The 16112-nt window shown below is 39.5% G+C and overlaps 2 protein-coding genes across 2 annotated transcripts in view; both read left to right on the forward strand.

The window, feature by feature from the left end:
- The first annotated feature begins 6792 nt into the window (after positions 1-6792).
- Positions 6793-12628, forward strand: slc22a5 (solute carrier family 22 member 5). The gene is made up of 10 exons (XM_008287993.1): positions 6793-7252; positions 7349-7452; positions 8001-8155; positions 8286-8457; positions 8581-8707; positions 9366-9454; positions 9663-9877; positions 11369-11551; positions 11695-11830; positions 12147-12628. Exons 1-10 carry the CDS (start codon positions 6863-6865, stop codon positions 12250-12252), a joined length of 1677 nt encoding a protein of 558 aa, XP_008286215.1. The 5' UTR covers positions 6793-6862; the 3' UTR covers positions 12253-12628.
- Positions 12629-13574: 946 nt separating this feature from the next.
- Positions 13575-16112, forward strand: part of slc22a4 (solute carrier family 22 member 4) — a 7409-nt gene continuing 4871 nt past the window's right edge. Inside the window, exons 1-3 of the mRNA XM_008287994.1 lie at positions 13575-13982; positions 15010-15113; positions 15218-15372. Coding sequence (XP_008286216.1) covers positions 13575-13982; positions 15010-15113; positions 15218-15372 — 667 coding nt within the window. The remainder of the gene's footprint in view (positions 13983-15009; positions 15114-15217; positions 15373-16112) is intronic.

Here is a 16112-nt window from a genome sequence, read left to right on the forward strand (position 1 = left end):
CTGGAATAAAGCCCAGCATGTCCCTGAATGACCCACTAATATATGTCACACAATATATATTTTATCATAGTTTAAGGAGTTAGTTATATTAGTGCTGCAGTAAAATAATACATGAGAAGCACATTTATATGGCTAAAAATAGGATTATTTATTATTCATGTCATGCAAGTTTTCATTTTCAACACAGCCCCTGGCTTTATTTTCAGGTCAACAAATACCCAATTTTCCTCTGTTGTAACCCAGCATCTGTTACCTAATAATGGAGAAAAACTTGAAAATGACATTCTTCATATGTGAAACAGTCCAATTTAGTTAAATAGCTTCCCTTAATGAGCTAATATGAGCTCATTTGTCCACCATCACTTACACAAAATGAAACCAATGACATATGAGTGACAGGTGGCAGTCCAAGAAAACTTTTTTACCCCCAGATTGCTGTGTCTAAAGTGTCATTAAAACACAAATTAATGTGATGGAAAAGTCTGTCATTTGGGACAGAGTGCAGAGGGCACAATCTCGTTCCACTGATCTACCAAGAATTTTTCCACTTTCTTTGCTTTATAGGTTGCCGCACAAGACTCGGATGCACTCTGGACCCTTTTATCTCTGCAATGACAGCTGTGACAAATGATCTTTGGTCCAGTGTCATAATACATAGCACTGTGCACACTCCTTTCTTATATCTCCTTAATGATCTTTTACAGCTTTTCAACACAGAATCGTGATAAGTTTAATCTGTATTTTTTTGACAAGAATTTACAAAAATGTCAAAGTGAAAAAAGATTTCTGCACGTATTGTTGCCTGTGTGAATAGGCCTCGAGCAGCCTTGCACATCTGGACCCTGCAATTTGATGAAGATAATAGCACATCTTGTTGCTACATGTGATTGTGATGATCATGTAATGTAATGTCTGGAGACACCCCTAGTGCCACCCCTTGACTCAATCCCCTTCAATGATTGATAACTTTCTGTAAGACCCTTTGTTCTCTCACCTTAAGTTCCCCCTTGTTCACTTACCTTTCGTCATTGATTAGTACCTACATGCAAATCATCCACAGCCCACTTCTATCTTTACATACTGCCCCTCCCTACCCTTTAACCATCACTTGAGACACATTCACATCACTAACTGTGTTGAATTAGGTCACTTTAAAGGGGGTGAATACTTGTGCAGTCACTTATTTTTAAATTCATGACTTTGTAAAAATCTGTCTTCATTTTGTCTTTCGCTTTGAGTCATTTTTTATAAACTGTCAAAACAAATCTAACTTGTTGACCTTGATTCAATGTTGAAAAGCAGAGGAAAACTTTCAAGGGCATGAAAACTCTTTATAAACACTGTAGTTCAGTATTTGGGGAAATAAAACATGTGTTCGTTGTGGGGGTGAGCAGTGAAATGAGAAGGTGGATACCACTGTGTCCAGTAAATAAAGCTTGGCCCCGTCGCCTTCTCACTTTAGGTTGGCTCAAAGAATGGACACAGGGCAACAGTTAACCTTGATCAGTAACAAAATCCTCCTGCCAGCACCTCCAAAGCACACAGAGGACATGAAAATGTCAAATCTAATCAGTTTAATCTGTGAAAAAAATAGAAGATAAAAAGAAGAAAAAAAATTATCGTTTTACAAGAGGCTTACTGTATGTGCCAGACTATTTTATGACTTGGATCAGCTGCCAAGAAACCAGTAGAGACTCCAGGAAGTTACTGCTCCTAACCAAGAAACAGCTTGGTATGTAACCACCATAAAATTGCAAATAGTTGTTTTAGCACTTCACTTTTTGTGTGGACTGAACAATTGAACTCTAACATGTTATTTTGTGAGCTTTAAAGTGGAGAAAGTCAGACAGAGCCATACTTGTTTCTCTGTGTTTGTCATTCTTTATGCTAAGCTAAGCCATATTTAATGGGCAAACATAACAGTGGCACCAATCTTTGTACAATTTTACAATTTCATTTTGCGGATGCTTTTATCCAAAGCCACATACATCTGAGAGCAGATACAACACAAGCAAGGATCTAGTCAGGAGAACACAATCTAGATAAGTGCCATAGAACAAATTCAAGTGTGAATGGGGCGTTGATGCCAATAGCAGGCTGTGTGGGAGGTAATAGGATTTTTTTATTTTATTTTTTTGTTTGTTTGTTTTTGGGCTGTCAAGTGCAAAGGTTTTCAGCGAAGAGCTGGGTCTTCAGTCTTTTCTTAAAGACTGAGAGGGTGTCAGTAGATTGAACAGAGTTTGGTAACTCGTTCCACCACCGCAGAACCACAGAGGAGAAGAGTCTAGCTATCGACCTCGGGCCCTGTTGCGGTGATTGTATCAGGTCTTTGTTGGTCGAGCGTACTCAGCGGGAGGGAGTGTAGATCTTAATGAGAGAGTTCAGGTAGGAGGGAGCTGTTCTCGTTGTGGTTTTGTAAGCAAGTGTCAGGGTTTTGAATTTGATATGGACAGCAACTGGAAGCCAGTGTAGCAATCTGAACAGCGTGGTGACATGTGCTGTTTTTGGCTGGTTGAATACCAGATGTGCTGCTGCATTCTGGATCATCTGCAGAGGTTTGACCGTGGATGCGGGAAGGCCTGCCAGTACGGAGTTGCAGTCGTCAATGCGTGATATTATGAGAGCTTGTACCAGGAGTTGTGCTGCATGTTCAGACAGGAAAGGTCTGATCTTCCTGATGTTGTACAGGGCGAATCGACACGACCGAGCAACAGAAGTCACATGAATATTGAAGGTTAGTTGGTCATCAGTCATGACACCCAAGTTTCTGGCAGATTTTGTGGGTTTGAGTTGGGTTGAATCAAGCTGGATGTTGATTTCTTGTTGTAGAGAGGGACTGGCTGGGATGGCAAGGAGCTCAGTCTTAGAGAGGTTGAGTTGAAGGTGGCTTTTTTTCATCCATGCCGAGATGTCTGCAAGGCATGATGAGATCTGACTATGTGGTCGTCCGGGGGGAAAGACAGGAAGAGCTGGGTATCATCAGCATAGCAATGGTATGAGAAACCATGGGCCTAGATTATTGCACCGAGTGAGATTGTGTAAATTGAGAAGAGAAGGGGACCAGGCACTGACCCTTGAGGAACCCCTGCGGATAGGTTGTGCGGTTCGAACACTTCTCCCCTCCAGGATACTCTGAAGTATCTTCCTGAGAAGTAGGACACACAATCTTCTTAGAGAGGAAAAGTGCATTTCACAAAATTTGAAACTGTTCTTCAGTGAAGCATCCATAGACAAAAAGCATTGAATGGGGTTTTCCAAACGGGATCCACTTGTTCTTTAAACACACGGATTATGCTGTGAAATCCATCCATCCATCCATTTTCTATACACCGCTTAATCCTCATTAGGGTCGCGGGGGGGCTGGAGCCTATCCCAGCCGACTTAGGGCGAAGGCAGGGGACACCCTGGACAGGTCGCCAGTCCATCACAGGGCCACACTTAGAGACAGACAACCAAGCACACTCACATTCACACCTACGGACAATTTAGAATCACCAATTAACCTCAACATGTTTTTTTTGGACTGTGTGGGAGGAAGCCGGAGAACCCGGAGAGAACCCACGCTGCACGGGGAGAACATGCAAACTCCGCGCAGAAAGATTCCGGTGCCCCCACCGGGACGTGAACCGGCAACCTTCTTGCTGCGAGGCAACAGTGCTACCAACTGCGCCACCCTGCAGCCCATGCTGTGAAATGTCTTTATATTTGCCATAATTTCATGTGAGTATCACAACTTCAGACTGAGTGTTTGCAGTGTGCCCTATAATCAATGAGTTCATTCTTATCAACGGACAGGTGACAAATTAAAGAAAAAACCAAGATAAACTGTCATACCAAGGTGTTGTCTCACTATGTGCTGCCAGAAAAGCTTAACGCTCCTTGGCATTGATTTTGCAAATTCCTGAAACTCTGCTAGAGGGATGGAATGCAATTTTTTAAAAAGGTATTTCCTCACTGGGTGTTTTAATGATTGTGGAGAGCATAGTCTAACACCTCAGTCCAAAATGTTCAATAGATGTAGAATTGGGCTGAGATCATGACACTGTGAAGGCCACAGCATATCGTTGACATAAATGTCATTCTCCTTCAACCAATCAGTGACCCCTGGTGTCCTGTAGATGGAGGCGTGGCCATCCTGGTAGAAACCACTCCTATCAGGATAGCAATGTTTCATCAAAGGGTAAAAGTGATAGCTCAGAACAGCTTGGTATTGATTTGTAGTGACCACAGGACAGCAAGAAGTTAGATTCACAAACAGTGAGTGTTTATGTAGGTCAAACTGAGACTGTCCTAAATCGAATGGTGTGAAGCCTTCGTGTATTACTTCAAGTCATTTCAGCTTTATTCATAGCTTTGTTTTTGTTTTTTTTATAAATCAGATAGGTCTATACTAAGTTTAAAGGTTGCTTTCTTTTGCTTTTTGTTTTCTTCCTATATAATCTAGTAAAGTGAAATGATAGAAGAATGTATTTGCAATACTTTTTTTTTTTTTTGTTTTAATGCCCTTAAACGTCACACACATCCAAAATGGTAACCTGTCTTACTTAATTACACTAAATGTTGATTACATCAGTGTGCTCCTGTGTCATGTCATGTGCAGGTAGTCACAGTCATTAAAGCCTCAGACTGTAAAACAATCTTCTCGGATTCTGACGAAAACCTTGTGTTAGAACTCTAGTCAATGATTCCAAAGACTGCTCACCACTTTTGTTGCGAAAGTGAGGAATGTGCTGTTTCACACATGGAGTACAAATGATATTGTGCAAGCAGATTTTGGAGGCAGATGTTTTTCATCATCCACAACTTCAGTGTTATCACTTAATAAGAATCAGATATATAGTTTATGCATCTATCTTTTTTTGTGCAAATGCAGTTTATGTCCATATTAACTATAGTAACATGTAATACAAGTATCATGTAGAAGACATGTCTGACGAGTATTGTTTTTTTTCCCAGACATTTCTGGGGGGGAAAAAAACATTTCAGCATCCTAAAGTGCATGTGAAATGCATGTTTTTGTGTAGTCTACTATTCTATGTTTTTGTTGACCAATTTTCTTGCAATACATTTGCATAAATGTCAGATAAACATGTTCTCACCTGAGAAGCTGTCAGTCACAGTGCTGTTGTGCAAGATTCCCTTTTTCCAACTGTTTTTAGACTGTCACATGATTATTATAACTTGATTAGAATAAACCATTTAAACTTATTATGCTTTCAGGAGAAACCTAATTACAGTAGCAAAATGAGTCCAGTGTTAAATGTGCAGAGGTCCTAGAACATCTTGAGCCAGAATCTGACAGCCAGATCATTTGATTTGGTTGTTCCTTTTTTTCCCATAGATTTTTCATGAGTTGTTTTGAGAAGATAAAAGACCACAGATGACTGTGGCCTAGGCTCATCACACATCTTGAGTCCCTATTTTGTGCGAAACATAATATCACAGCCTTGCAAACAGAGAAAACACATCTATTAACTAGAACGAAACATTCCTGATTATCTCCAGTTAAGTTCATGCACAGCCTTAGGGTAACTAAATATCCAGCGACTTTAAAAAGCCTGACATTTAAACTTGGCTTTAATCTGCAAGTCTGAAAAACTCACATCAGTTAGCTACATTTAAACAATAACTTGTCAGAATACATTGTTTTACAATGTTTACCTCTAAAAAGTGCACATGGATCAGTTCACTCTCTTGCAGAAAAGAAAAAAGTCTCAAAAGTTAATTGCATTAATACTTTTTCTGCAAATTTGTGGTGATTTTTTTTTTAAACAATAAAAAAGCTACTGAAAGAGTAAAGAAAGGCAGTGAGCAAAGGTACATGAGTGCATCCTGCCAGCAATGAGTTTGGGTATATAATGGGACTTGTGCAGTGTATAAGTTCTGACTCTTATGTTCCTCAATTTTATTTTGATGTTTCAATTTTGCAACTTTCCCAGCTAGCATTTGGAAATAAAATCACATTAATTCTGCCCATAAAACATGATTCAAGTGAACTCTATTCATTTGCCTTTTATTATGAAATGCAGTCAACTGCTGTGGCTGCGGTCCATGTCCCAGAATTTACCAAAGAGTATCAGTGTGTGGTGTGAGGAGGCATGACTGTGAAGAAAACATGAGAAACTTGGTAGTAAATTCAGGAAATATAAATGTGAATGTTGGTGTTTACAATAAGCATGCAGTAAGTATATCAATGTGGCGGACTCTAAACCTAAGTCTATGTTTTCATGAATCAGGCATTTTAGTAGTTTATTGTTAGGATAGTAAAGCAAACGTACACACAAGATATTTACGTTTTCTGCCGATCTTTCTGTAAAGGCGTGCTCGCCTCTACAGTGTGGCTTAAAAATAGTCCAACGGGAGTCTTAATGCTACTTAGCAACATTTAGAGTGCAGGCACGTGAACTTCTTTGGAGTATTTAAAAGTGTGGAATGTTGTTTAGAACGCTGTGTGGAATGCTGTACTGCAGGGACAGACTGACCACTGTGAAGCTTTGATAAGCTTTATTTAAATCAAACCAAATCACAGAGCGAGGGGTCTCTCATTCTTTGCTCTGAGATAAATTTGCCGCCTTGTCTGTCTATGAAAGAACAGGGGGATCAGTTAGGCTTAAGGACTTTTTTCCAGTTTGGAATAAAAAGTTCTCCCCTTGAAAGGAGGTTTAATACTCTCTCAGGAGTGGAAACTGAAGTTTTGTAATTGTGACTCCGTCCCAGTGAGGGACCAGCTCATTCTGCCCCACAGAGAGCTCAGCCCTACCACTCTGGTGCTAAGCTGAAGACTTTAAGAGGAACACCACGTCTTGAAGGACATTTTTTTTCTCCCTCAAGAGCAGGGAGGTAGTTTTTTTTTAAATAAAGAATGGGAGACTATGATGAAGACACTGCATTCCTGGGACAAACTGGTCCCTACTTCTGGACTACATTCTTCCTCCTAAACACAGTTTTTGTGTCAACTGGATTCAACGGACTCTACATTGTGTTTGTTGGAGCAGCTCCGAAGCACCACTGTCTCATTCCAGAAGTCAACCTCACTGATGAGTGGAGAAATGCCCTCATTCCCTTTACGATAGTGGACGGCGTGGTGGTTCAGAGCCAGTGCAGCAGGTATAAGCTGGATGTGGTTAGAAATCTCTCTGCTGAAGGATATATACCTGGAAGGGATGTTAACGTCACTAACCTGGAGCAGGAGGCATGTTTAGATGGATGGAGCTACAGCAAAGACATCTACCAATCCACTATTGTCACTGAGGTCAGCATGAATGTGCATGTTTGCATTTCAGTTGCTTTTCCTTCTTTTTTTTTTAAGCTTGAAATATGTTATCCCTGTCTTTCATAACTTTCACAGTGGGACCTTGTTTGTGACAACCAATGGAAAGTTCCATTTGCATCATCGACTCTCTTTGTGGGATACCTTGTGGGGTCCCTTATCTCAGGCCAGCTTTCAGACAGGTATTTCATCCTTAACTCTCACTTTTGTCATCAGTGAAATCACCTCAAATGTGTCTTTCTAGTTTAATATGCACCTTAGACTCACTGTCATTTTCTGTCATGTACTCCATAATTCAGATCTGTTATTTTATCTAAAGCGTTCTATCACTAATTAAGTATTTTGACAAGGGGATCCTGATTCAGTAACAGTTATAGACACTGTAGTGAATGTTACTGGTGGCATCTGATTATCTGCCATTAATGACAACAGCCCCATCTGCTGTTGAAATCTTCCACACCACATTTTATAGTGAAGAGAAGGTGCTGTTAGGCCTGTGCTGCAGAAGTCTTCACTTGCTTTTGAGTGTTTTCACTTTAATCACTTTTATGTCAAGTGAGCATAGATTGAGGCCAGACAGTTGGACCAATAAAAGTTCTGTGGTTTTTGTAGTGTCCTGCAGTAAATGTTTCCTCTTCAAAAGAAATTAAACGTGTTCTATTTGTGGTATTTTCTGAATCCCCTATACCTGTGAGTCACCATAAATAATACAGAATTCTTTTCCATTCAGGTTTGGGAGGAAGAAAGTCGTTTTCATCTCTCTCGGGGCCCAGTGTCTTTCGGTCCTGCTTCAGTCCTTCTCTCATTCATGGAGGATGTTCTGTATCATGTTCCTCTTTGTTGGAGCCTCTCAAATATCCATCTACATCTCTGCATTTGTACTAGGTACAAGACTTGTAAAATATTTTAATCCTATGTTCAATCTTTTAGGGCATAGTTTTCACACCTTGACTAATTTCAGTATAGCTTTCACTCATCTGTCACATTCTCATCATTATGATTTAATCTCGGACAGGCACGGAGGTGTTGAGCAAAACCATGCGAGTGCTCTTCACGACCCTCGGGGCTTTCCTTTTCTACTGTATTGGCTATATGACACTGCCCTGGATTGCTTATGGCATCAGAGAATGGAGGACTCTACTCGCCGTTTTGTCAGCAACTTCTGTGGTGTACATCCCGCTGTGGTGGTAAGTTTCCCGTCATACTAACTGACTTCTAAACTAAACTAACAGTCATTCATGGATGTAACGTTCCTATTGTGGTTCACTGTTTAACAGCAGACAGAATATTTTGTTGACCTGATTGTGCAGGTTCATCCCAGAGTCTCCTCGATGGCTGATCACTCAGGGAAAACTAGAAGAGGCGGAGCCCATTGTGAGAGAGGCTGCAAGGAAAAATAAAGTGGAAGCACCAGCTATAATCTTTAAAGAATCTGAGGTGAAGCTCGTACTGCATATGGGCATGAATAATTGTATTCTTGGTGTATGGACTTTATGTTATGAAGTGCTTTTCAACTTTTAGGTCAACAGGAAGTGAAACACGAATCGTGTCTTAATCTGTGATTCTGGGAACAAAAACCTCATCAACCTTTGAGATATAGTGGTGGAGATGTTTTAATAGATGCAAACGAAATGTTAAAATGTGACTGCAGAGACCATTTGGAAATAGTTTACTGATTTAGTTTCCTCTGTCATGATGGGACTTGGTTTTCTCCTGCTTGCCAGGGAGGCCTCCTCTTCATGTGCACAGGTGTTAGTTTAAGTTTAACTTTTTGTTTTCAACTTATGTCTGTAACCTTTTTTCCTTGAAGTGACGTAATATTTCAGATGACTGCAATAGTGAAATGCATTATTTCTGTTGCTTAATATTTTATTTGAAAGAGATTTCTTGACCCTGAAAGTTTGATTATACTTTCAGTATTTTGAATTAAGCTTAATTCTATAATTTTTGCTTAAAACCTATATTATAGTCCCATACCCTGAACACATTCAAGTCTGCATCAGTTCCTTAGATCAGCCTTGATACTTGAGAGACTCTCTAAGTGTGGAATATGTAACCACGTAAATCCTCCTCTTTGCCTTGATTTTATCTGCAGGACATGTCTCCTAGCAAGACTTACACTATGCTTGATATTCTGAAATCCAAGAACATCAGATGCATCACACTGATGTGCCTCCTTTTGTGGTGAGTGTGTTTGTTTCCTTCTCATTTAGTCATTAAAGCTTATCAGTCGCAGTCTTCAAACCTTTGTAAATTAAACTGCTTTTACAACTTGGTCCACTCATTCGCAGACTGCAAAACCAAGAAAAACAAAAACTGAAAACTTGCATCCCTTTATCATACAAATAATGATGATGTGTCCCTGATTCTGCTGTCCTTTTTCTCTTTTCAGGATGGCTATAAACATTGGGTATTTTGGCCTTTCCCTGAACACCTCCAATCTTAGTGGCGACCCCTTTATGAACTGTTTTTTATCAGCGACTACTGAAGTCCCTGCTTATGTAGTTTCTACCTGGCTGCTGAAGAAATGTCCCAGGAGAGCACTTCTCTCATTGTTCCTCGTCATTGGAGGAGGAGTTCTTCTGCTCATCCAGTTCATCCCTGACAGTAATGCTTCTTTTGTAAAATCACAGTGAACCTGACTCATACGTGCAGTAATTTACATGGTTTGGACAGCATTAATAGGGACAGTTCAAATATCTGGTAAATTATCTGTAGTAAAGCTTAAAAAGACATTCGACGTCCTTGTAATCCTTGTTTTTTATTCCCAGTAAGAGTGTTCAAAGGGGGAAAATGATCCTTGTTCATACTGTTTTAACACTAGTACTGGTGCATTTTAATGTTCTTCTAGTTTCAGGTGGTTGAGATGGAGAACATTTAAGTCAAACTTTGTGTATTGTCAGTTCTGCTACACATGTACACATACAGGGAACTGAAATTGCATTTCTCTGAAACCTCTCTTAACCATTAATGCTGCTGACAGCAAGCAGAAATGCCTAAGCTTTTGTGCCCTGGTAGGTTTGGCTGTAAGATCTTAAATCAGAGTAGTAAACAACTTTAATTGTCAAATAAATTGAGTGGAGTAAAAATTATAATGTATAAAGCTGCCTAAAATAAGCATACTCAGATAAGGTATCAGTACCTCAAAGTTGTAAAAAGCACATTACAAGTGCCTCAGCTGGCAGAATGGACAGTAGTTAAAGATTGGTAGCTTCACATGTCACGGTGGTGCCTGGACAGGCCTTTCCCAAGAAGTAGACTTACATATGACATAGGGGTGGCCATGCTATTGTGCAAACTAGAACATTATGTCAGGTGAAGTTCTCACAATTCGTGCTGCAGACAGATTTGTACGATGTGGAAGTTACTGTCTAAGCTGCTGATTGTGCAGTTCAGATTACTATCACGCTCACATGGCCATTATCTAAGTAGCATGTCCTTTCTGCGTGGAGTGAAGCAGTAAATACATTATTTTTACTACCGCCAAAGAAAAACACAAACATGATTTTCTTATTATGCTTTTCAACAATGCACCGGAAATGAATTTTCTGTATTAAAAAAAAAGTTTATGTATATTTTAGCTGCTTTAGCTGTTTTGTTAAAAGTAACATATATGTGTAACATACCCTTATTCTGAAATCATCCATCCATTATCTATACACCGCTTAATCCTCACTAGGGTCGCGGGGGGGCTGGAGACTATCTCAGTCGACTAAGGGCGAAGGCAGGGGACACCCTGGACAGGTCACCAGTCCATCACAGGGCTACACTTAGAGACAGACAACCAAGCACACTCACATTCACACCTACGGACAATTTAGAATCACAAAATAACCTCAATTAACCTTCTTAATCTTCTTAAGCGGTGTATAGATAATGGATGGATGGATGCTCATTCAGGGAGACATAAAATGACAGAAGTGTTTTATATCTTGATGATAATCTTTTCTGTACTTTAATTCAAGTCAAATCCCAAATGCAGGACTTTTACTTCTAACACAATACTTGTATGTTGTGCTGTTGCTACTTCTTCCTCCACATAACATTTATTTTTCTTTTAAAAGAACATTTTTAAATGGCTCTCTCTTTCCTCCTCAGCTCTGCAGCATGTCGCTCTGGCACTGGAGATGACTGGGAAGTTTGGCTTCACCATGGCCTTCAGCATCGTGTACATCTACACCGCCGAGATCTACCCCACTGTACTCAGGAACGTTGGCATGGGAATGTGCTCTTCTGCTGCACGCATCGGCAGCATCACAGCTCCTTATGTCATTTATTTAGGTACGTAGACGTCGAGTACACTACTCCACAAAGATATTGCATATTCACTGCACTGATATGTTGTAGGTTTGCAAAATTTCTATCCATATTTAAGTAAAGCCAACATTTTCTGATGTAGGATTTTGCTTTCTTGTTATTCGCAGGTACATACAATAAGGTTCTGCCTTATATTCTCATGGGAAGTCTCACAATTGCCTCCTCTGTGGTTAACTTCTTCCTCCCGGAGACCCTTCATAAAGATCTTCCAGAAACAGTTGAGCAAATGCAAGAATGTCAAGGGTAGGTACACACTCGTAGAGTTGCTGTGTTGTCCATTAACCACAGGGTTGCTGGGTCTGTCCCCGGCCCCTTTGGCAATTGGACAGACCTGCGCTCTAATTGGCAACACTTCTACTGATAACTGTCTTTTGCTGGCCCTCTGAAAACATGAAAATAAAACTGACTTTATGTTAGCTACCTCCTTGCTCAAAAGCGAACACAGTTTGTGAGAACTTACAGCACAGTCAAAGAAAATGAGATAAATCAAAGATCCAGCTGTCAGCCTCTATTTATTTGTGTCTGTTTGCCATTTTTAATATACTTCTTTCTATTTCAGGGTGTGCACTGGACCCAAAAAGGACAAATATGTAGAAAACGGAGCAATGGGCAACCTGCCCGTACAACATGAGGCCAAATCTGACGTGCAAACTCTGACGCTTTAGTTTTTTGTAAGCACTTTATATTCAATTTTTAACTGTAGTGTGTTAGTTTTCAGAGTTCATATGGTAATGCTCATGTGATCCCATGTTTAAATATGTTAATTTGTGTTCTGTAGCTGTGAAAATGTTTGCAATAGCAAGAGTGATGTGTGAAGGTGTCAGAAAGTCTAGATTTGGTGGGCATGTTTCCAGTTGTGGTTTAATATCACGGGAGATAAATGTATGCAAAAGGCTGTGTTCAGAGAGAAACCAGATGTAGTTTACATCAGGGTATAAAATGAACTGTTACTTTTTTCGTCTTTGTAATTTCATCTGCTACCTGTACTGGAACACAGTTGCTATGGCTGAGCTTGTTAAATACATACCTGAATTGAACATTTTTCTGAGCATTTGACTTCTACTTTAGCTCTCTTTCTGGTGTGTAATCGTCTCAAATCTGAAAATGAAAGCTCAGTGGGGATACTGCAGAGCCCCTGAAAGGTCCCAATAAGAACCTGCGCATTACCTCTCATTCATATTAACAGTTGGTTCTGGGGCTTGAAGGTGGACTTTTGAAGTCACTGGTCAAAGGACTGTCTGTGTACTTGGAACCTGATTTTTGTCCACCTGACTGAGCTGTGGATTAACTCAATGGTCAGGAATTTGTCACCAGTTTGCAGCTCATAAATCAGTTTTCTAACCCTAACAATAGAAATGAGATGTTTACATTTTCAATCAGTAAAGAAGACCATTTGCCTAAGTAAAAGAATGTATGTCTAAATATTACCAGGCGTTGGAATATTCACCGGTGTTACTGTGAACATAATGAAGACATCTGTCTAAATGCTGATGTGTTTCAAGCCTCCTTATTATTTCCAAAACGATATGGTGTATTGACTTAAATTCGTCCTGGGTTGCTTTCTCATAGGACTTTGCTCATCTGGAGCAGTTAATGAAAAAGCGCAAATGAGCACCGAAGCAGAACAGTCATAATCTCTTTATCATCATTCCTTTTGGCTGCAATAAAAAAAAAAAAACTTCAGCATCCCCCTATTTAACCTCTGCTTGAAAATCATTAACTGTTCTTTTTCAGGATTGATTGAAAGGCCTGTCATTGCAGGTACCTGCTATATCAGGATTTTTTTTTTTTTCTTTGTACAACACATCATGTAACTGTGTAACCTCCCAGGGCAGCACAGCAGAGGGTGGTGTATAAAACGTGCGCTCGGCTTTACAGTTCACACGGTCATTCAGTAGTACAGCGCGCGCTCTCTTAATCCTCTCAGAGCTGCTGAAGCACTGGCTTGACTTTTTCTTGTATCTAAGTATCAAGAACTTTGGTGAGCATGGGCAGCACAAAAATCAGAGACTATGACACCATTACATCTTTCCTTGGACCTTGGGGAGTCTTTCAGATAAGGATTTTTTTATCACTAGCCATAAGCATCGTCCCAAACGGATTAATTGGCGGCTACATAGTGTTCTTAGGTGATACCCCGCCTCATGAATGCTACGTCCCCGAAAACTACAGCATCAGTGAGATCTGGAGAAATGTTACAATCCCATTGGAAACGGTTGATGACGTCACAAAGCGCAGCTCTTGCTCACGGCTTAGCTTGGAAACTGTCAGGCAATACTCTGAAAAAGGACTCATCCCAAATGTGGACGTGAACGTGAGTGAAATTCCCAGGGAGACTTGTCTAGATGGGTGGACTTACAGTCAAAAAGTCTACCAGTCAACTATTGTTACACAGGTGAGCAATCACTCATCAATTAATTTTACTTTGAATACATTTTTTTTCAGAAATATATTGAATTTTGTAGCATTTTTGTAAGTAAGCCTAGTTTTCAGGTAGCTAAAATTCAATTTGACTAAAAACGCAAATGTGCAAGACAACGTTGTATTGGTATTTTATTACATCTGAGAGGTAATCCCAAAGAATGAGATGTAGCAAAGGAAAAATATCAGGCAATACATTTTTCCAGCAACAAACACACAACTCAGTGCTGTAGCCAAGATGTGCAAAGTCCAAATTAAATGAACTTAAATGAGTGGAAGATGGCAACACTCCAGCTACAATAGCACTAAGCAGAGCCAAATGTTAGTTACACATACACATCCTCATATTCATGGTCATATGATCCCCTATTATCATTAAGTAAATCAAATATTGGCCACTAAGCATTTAATAACTGGTCACATAGCAAATTTAAACAAGCTGAACTACAAAAACTGGAGCTTACTTAACAATTAGTTGTTACAAATGTTAAATATTTGCAACCGGTACAGATCTCCTGCAAACCTACCTGACAAAGGCATAAATAAAGCTATATATTACAATAATACAAATCTGACATGACACTTGCATAAATGATGTAACTTGAAAAGATTTTAAATCTCAACAATACAACATGTATTACATCAATGTTACGCAAAAGCAAAGATAAAACACTTTTGCATAAGCAGTTGACTGCCATAGGTGACCTCATAAAAGTGTTGACATTGGCTTGTGATGCCAGCGTCTAGTTACTTCCTCTTTATACATTTTTAAACTGCTCTCTAAGACTTTCTAATGATTTTACCGGTGCAATGCAAGGAAACTAAAAAGTCTGAGACTCATGTCTGTTCAGGTGATGCCATTGTGGCTTTCACTACCCTTTAGGTCATACTAATAGAGAGTGAGGTTCATAGTAGGTTTATTATATTTTAAGAAAACTTGAAGTATGTATTACAGATTTTTACAGTCATTAAATGAGTAAGAAAATGTGTTGACTTTCCAGTGGGACTTGGTATGCGGGAATGCATACAAACTTCCATTGGCCACCTCTATTCAATATGTTGGCGTTCTGGTGGGAGCTTTGATCTCAGGTCTAATGTCTGACAGGTCTGTACTGTGCACAGCATTGTTTGAACCCTTTAACAAACAGTCTCATCTCCCTGTCTGGGATAAAGTAAAATTATAGCTTACTCAACTTTTTTTTTACACAGGTATGGAAGGAGGCCAGCGCTCTTCCTCATGATGGCTCTCCAGACTGTTGCAGTCACAGCACAGATATTTTCACCTAGCTGGGAGATCTTTACCCTTATTTACTTCTTTGTGGGTGCTGGGGCTTTCTCCAACTATACCATTGCATTTGTGCTGGGTAAGTTTTGGGGTTTTTTTGTGGGTTTTTTTCCCCCCAGGAAAAATTTAAATATTTGACACTGCATGTTCTTGTTTTGTCCATCTTTGCTCCGTCTTTACCGTCACCCCAACAGGTCGAGGCTATGCCTTCCTTGAACCTGATTATGCTACAGGTCTTTTCCTGTTGACCTGCTGCCAGTCTGCTTGCTCATAGGAAATCTTTGAATTGGTTGGGTTTTCTATGCATAGTTTTGTAAGATTTTAACTTTTTGTTCTCCATAATTGAATAATACAGTCGGATTTTAACCGTATATTTTATTGAATTTAGTCAGGTCAATATCTGTTTTATACTTTTGGAGGAAACATACATCATATTTAATATACTTTACTCTGGTAAATTCACATTATAAATCACCCTGTAGGGTCTTAAACTTAGTATTTAAAGGTACATTTGCAATTCCAACGGTTTATTTCTCTACTGGAAAGCACTTTAACGTAATTAATTTAGCTAAATAAACACCTGTGCTGACTTGTTTCAGTGCTGTGTGTTGTGATGTGATGGACCATCTGAACAGCAAGAAAGAGCAGTTCAAGCGTTACCCTTAAGGGTTAGAAGAATAGAATAGAATAGAATAGAATAGAATAGAACTTTATTGATCCCTTTGGTGCAAACCTCAGGGAAATTGTTGTACTAGAAAAACAACAACACAACACCAACACAACATTAGTAATAATAGTTATAATAATAATAAGAATTAT

The sequence above is a fragment of the Stegastes partitus genome, unplaced genomic scaffold (assembly GCF_000690725.1).
Source record: "Stegastes partitus isolate 25-593 unplaced genomic scaffold, Stegastes_partitus-1.0.2 Scaffold534, whole genome shotgun sequence".
Lineage (NCBI taxonomy): Eukaryota > Metazoa > Chordata > Actinopteri > Pomacentridae > Stegastes > Stegastes partitus.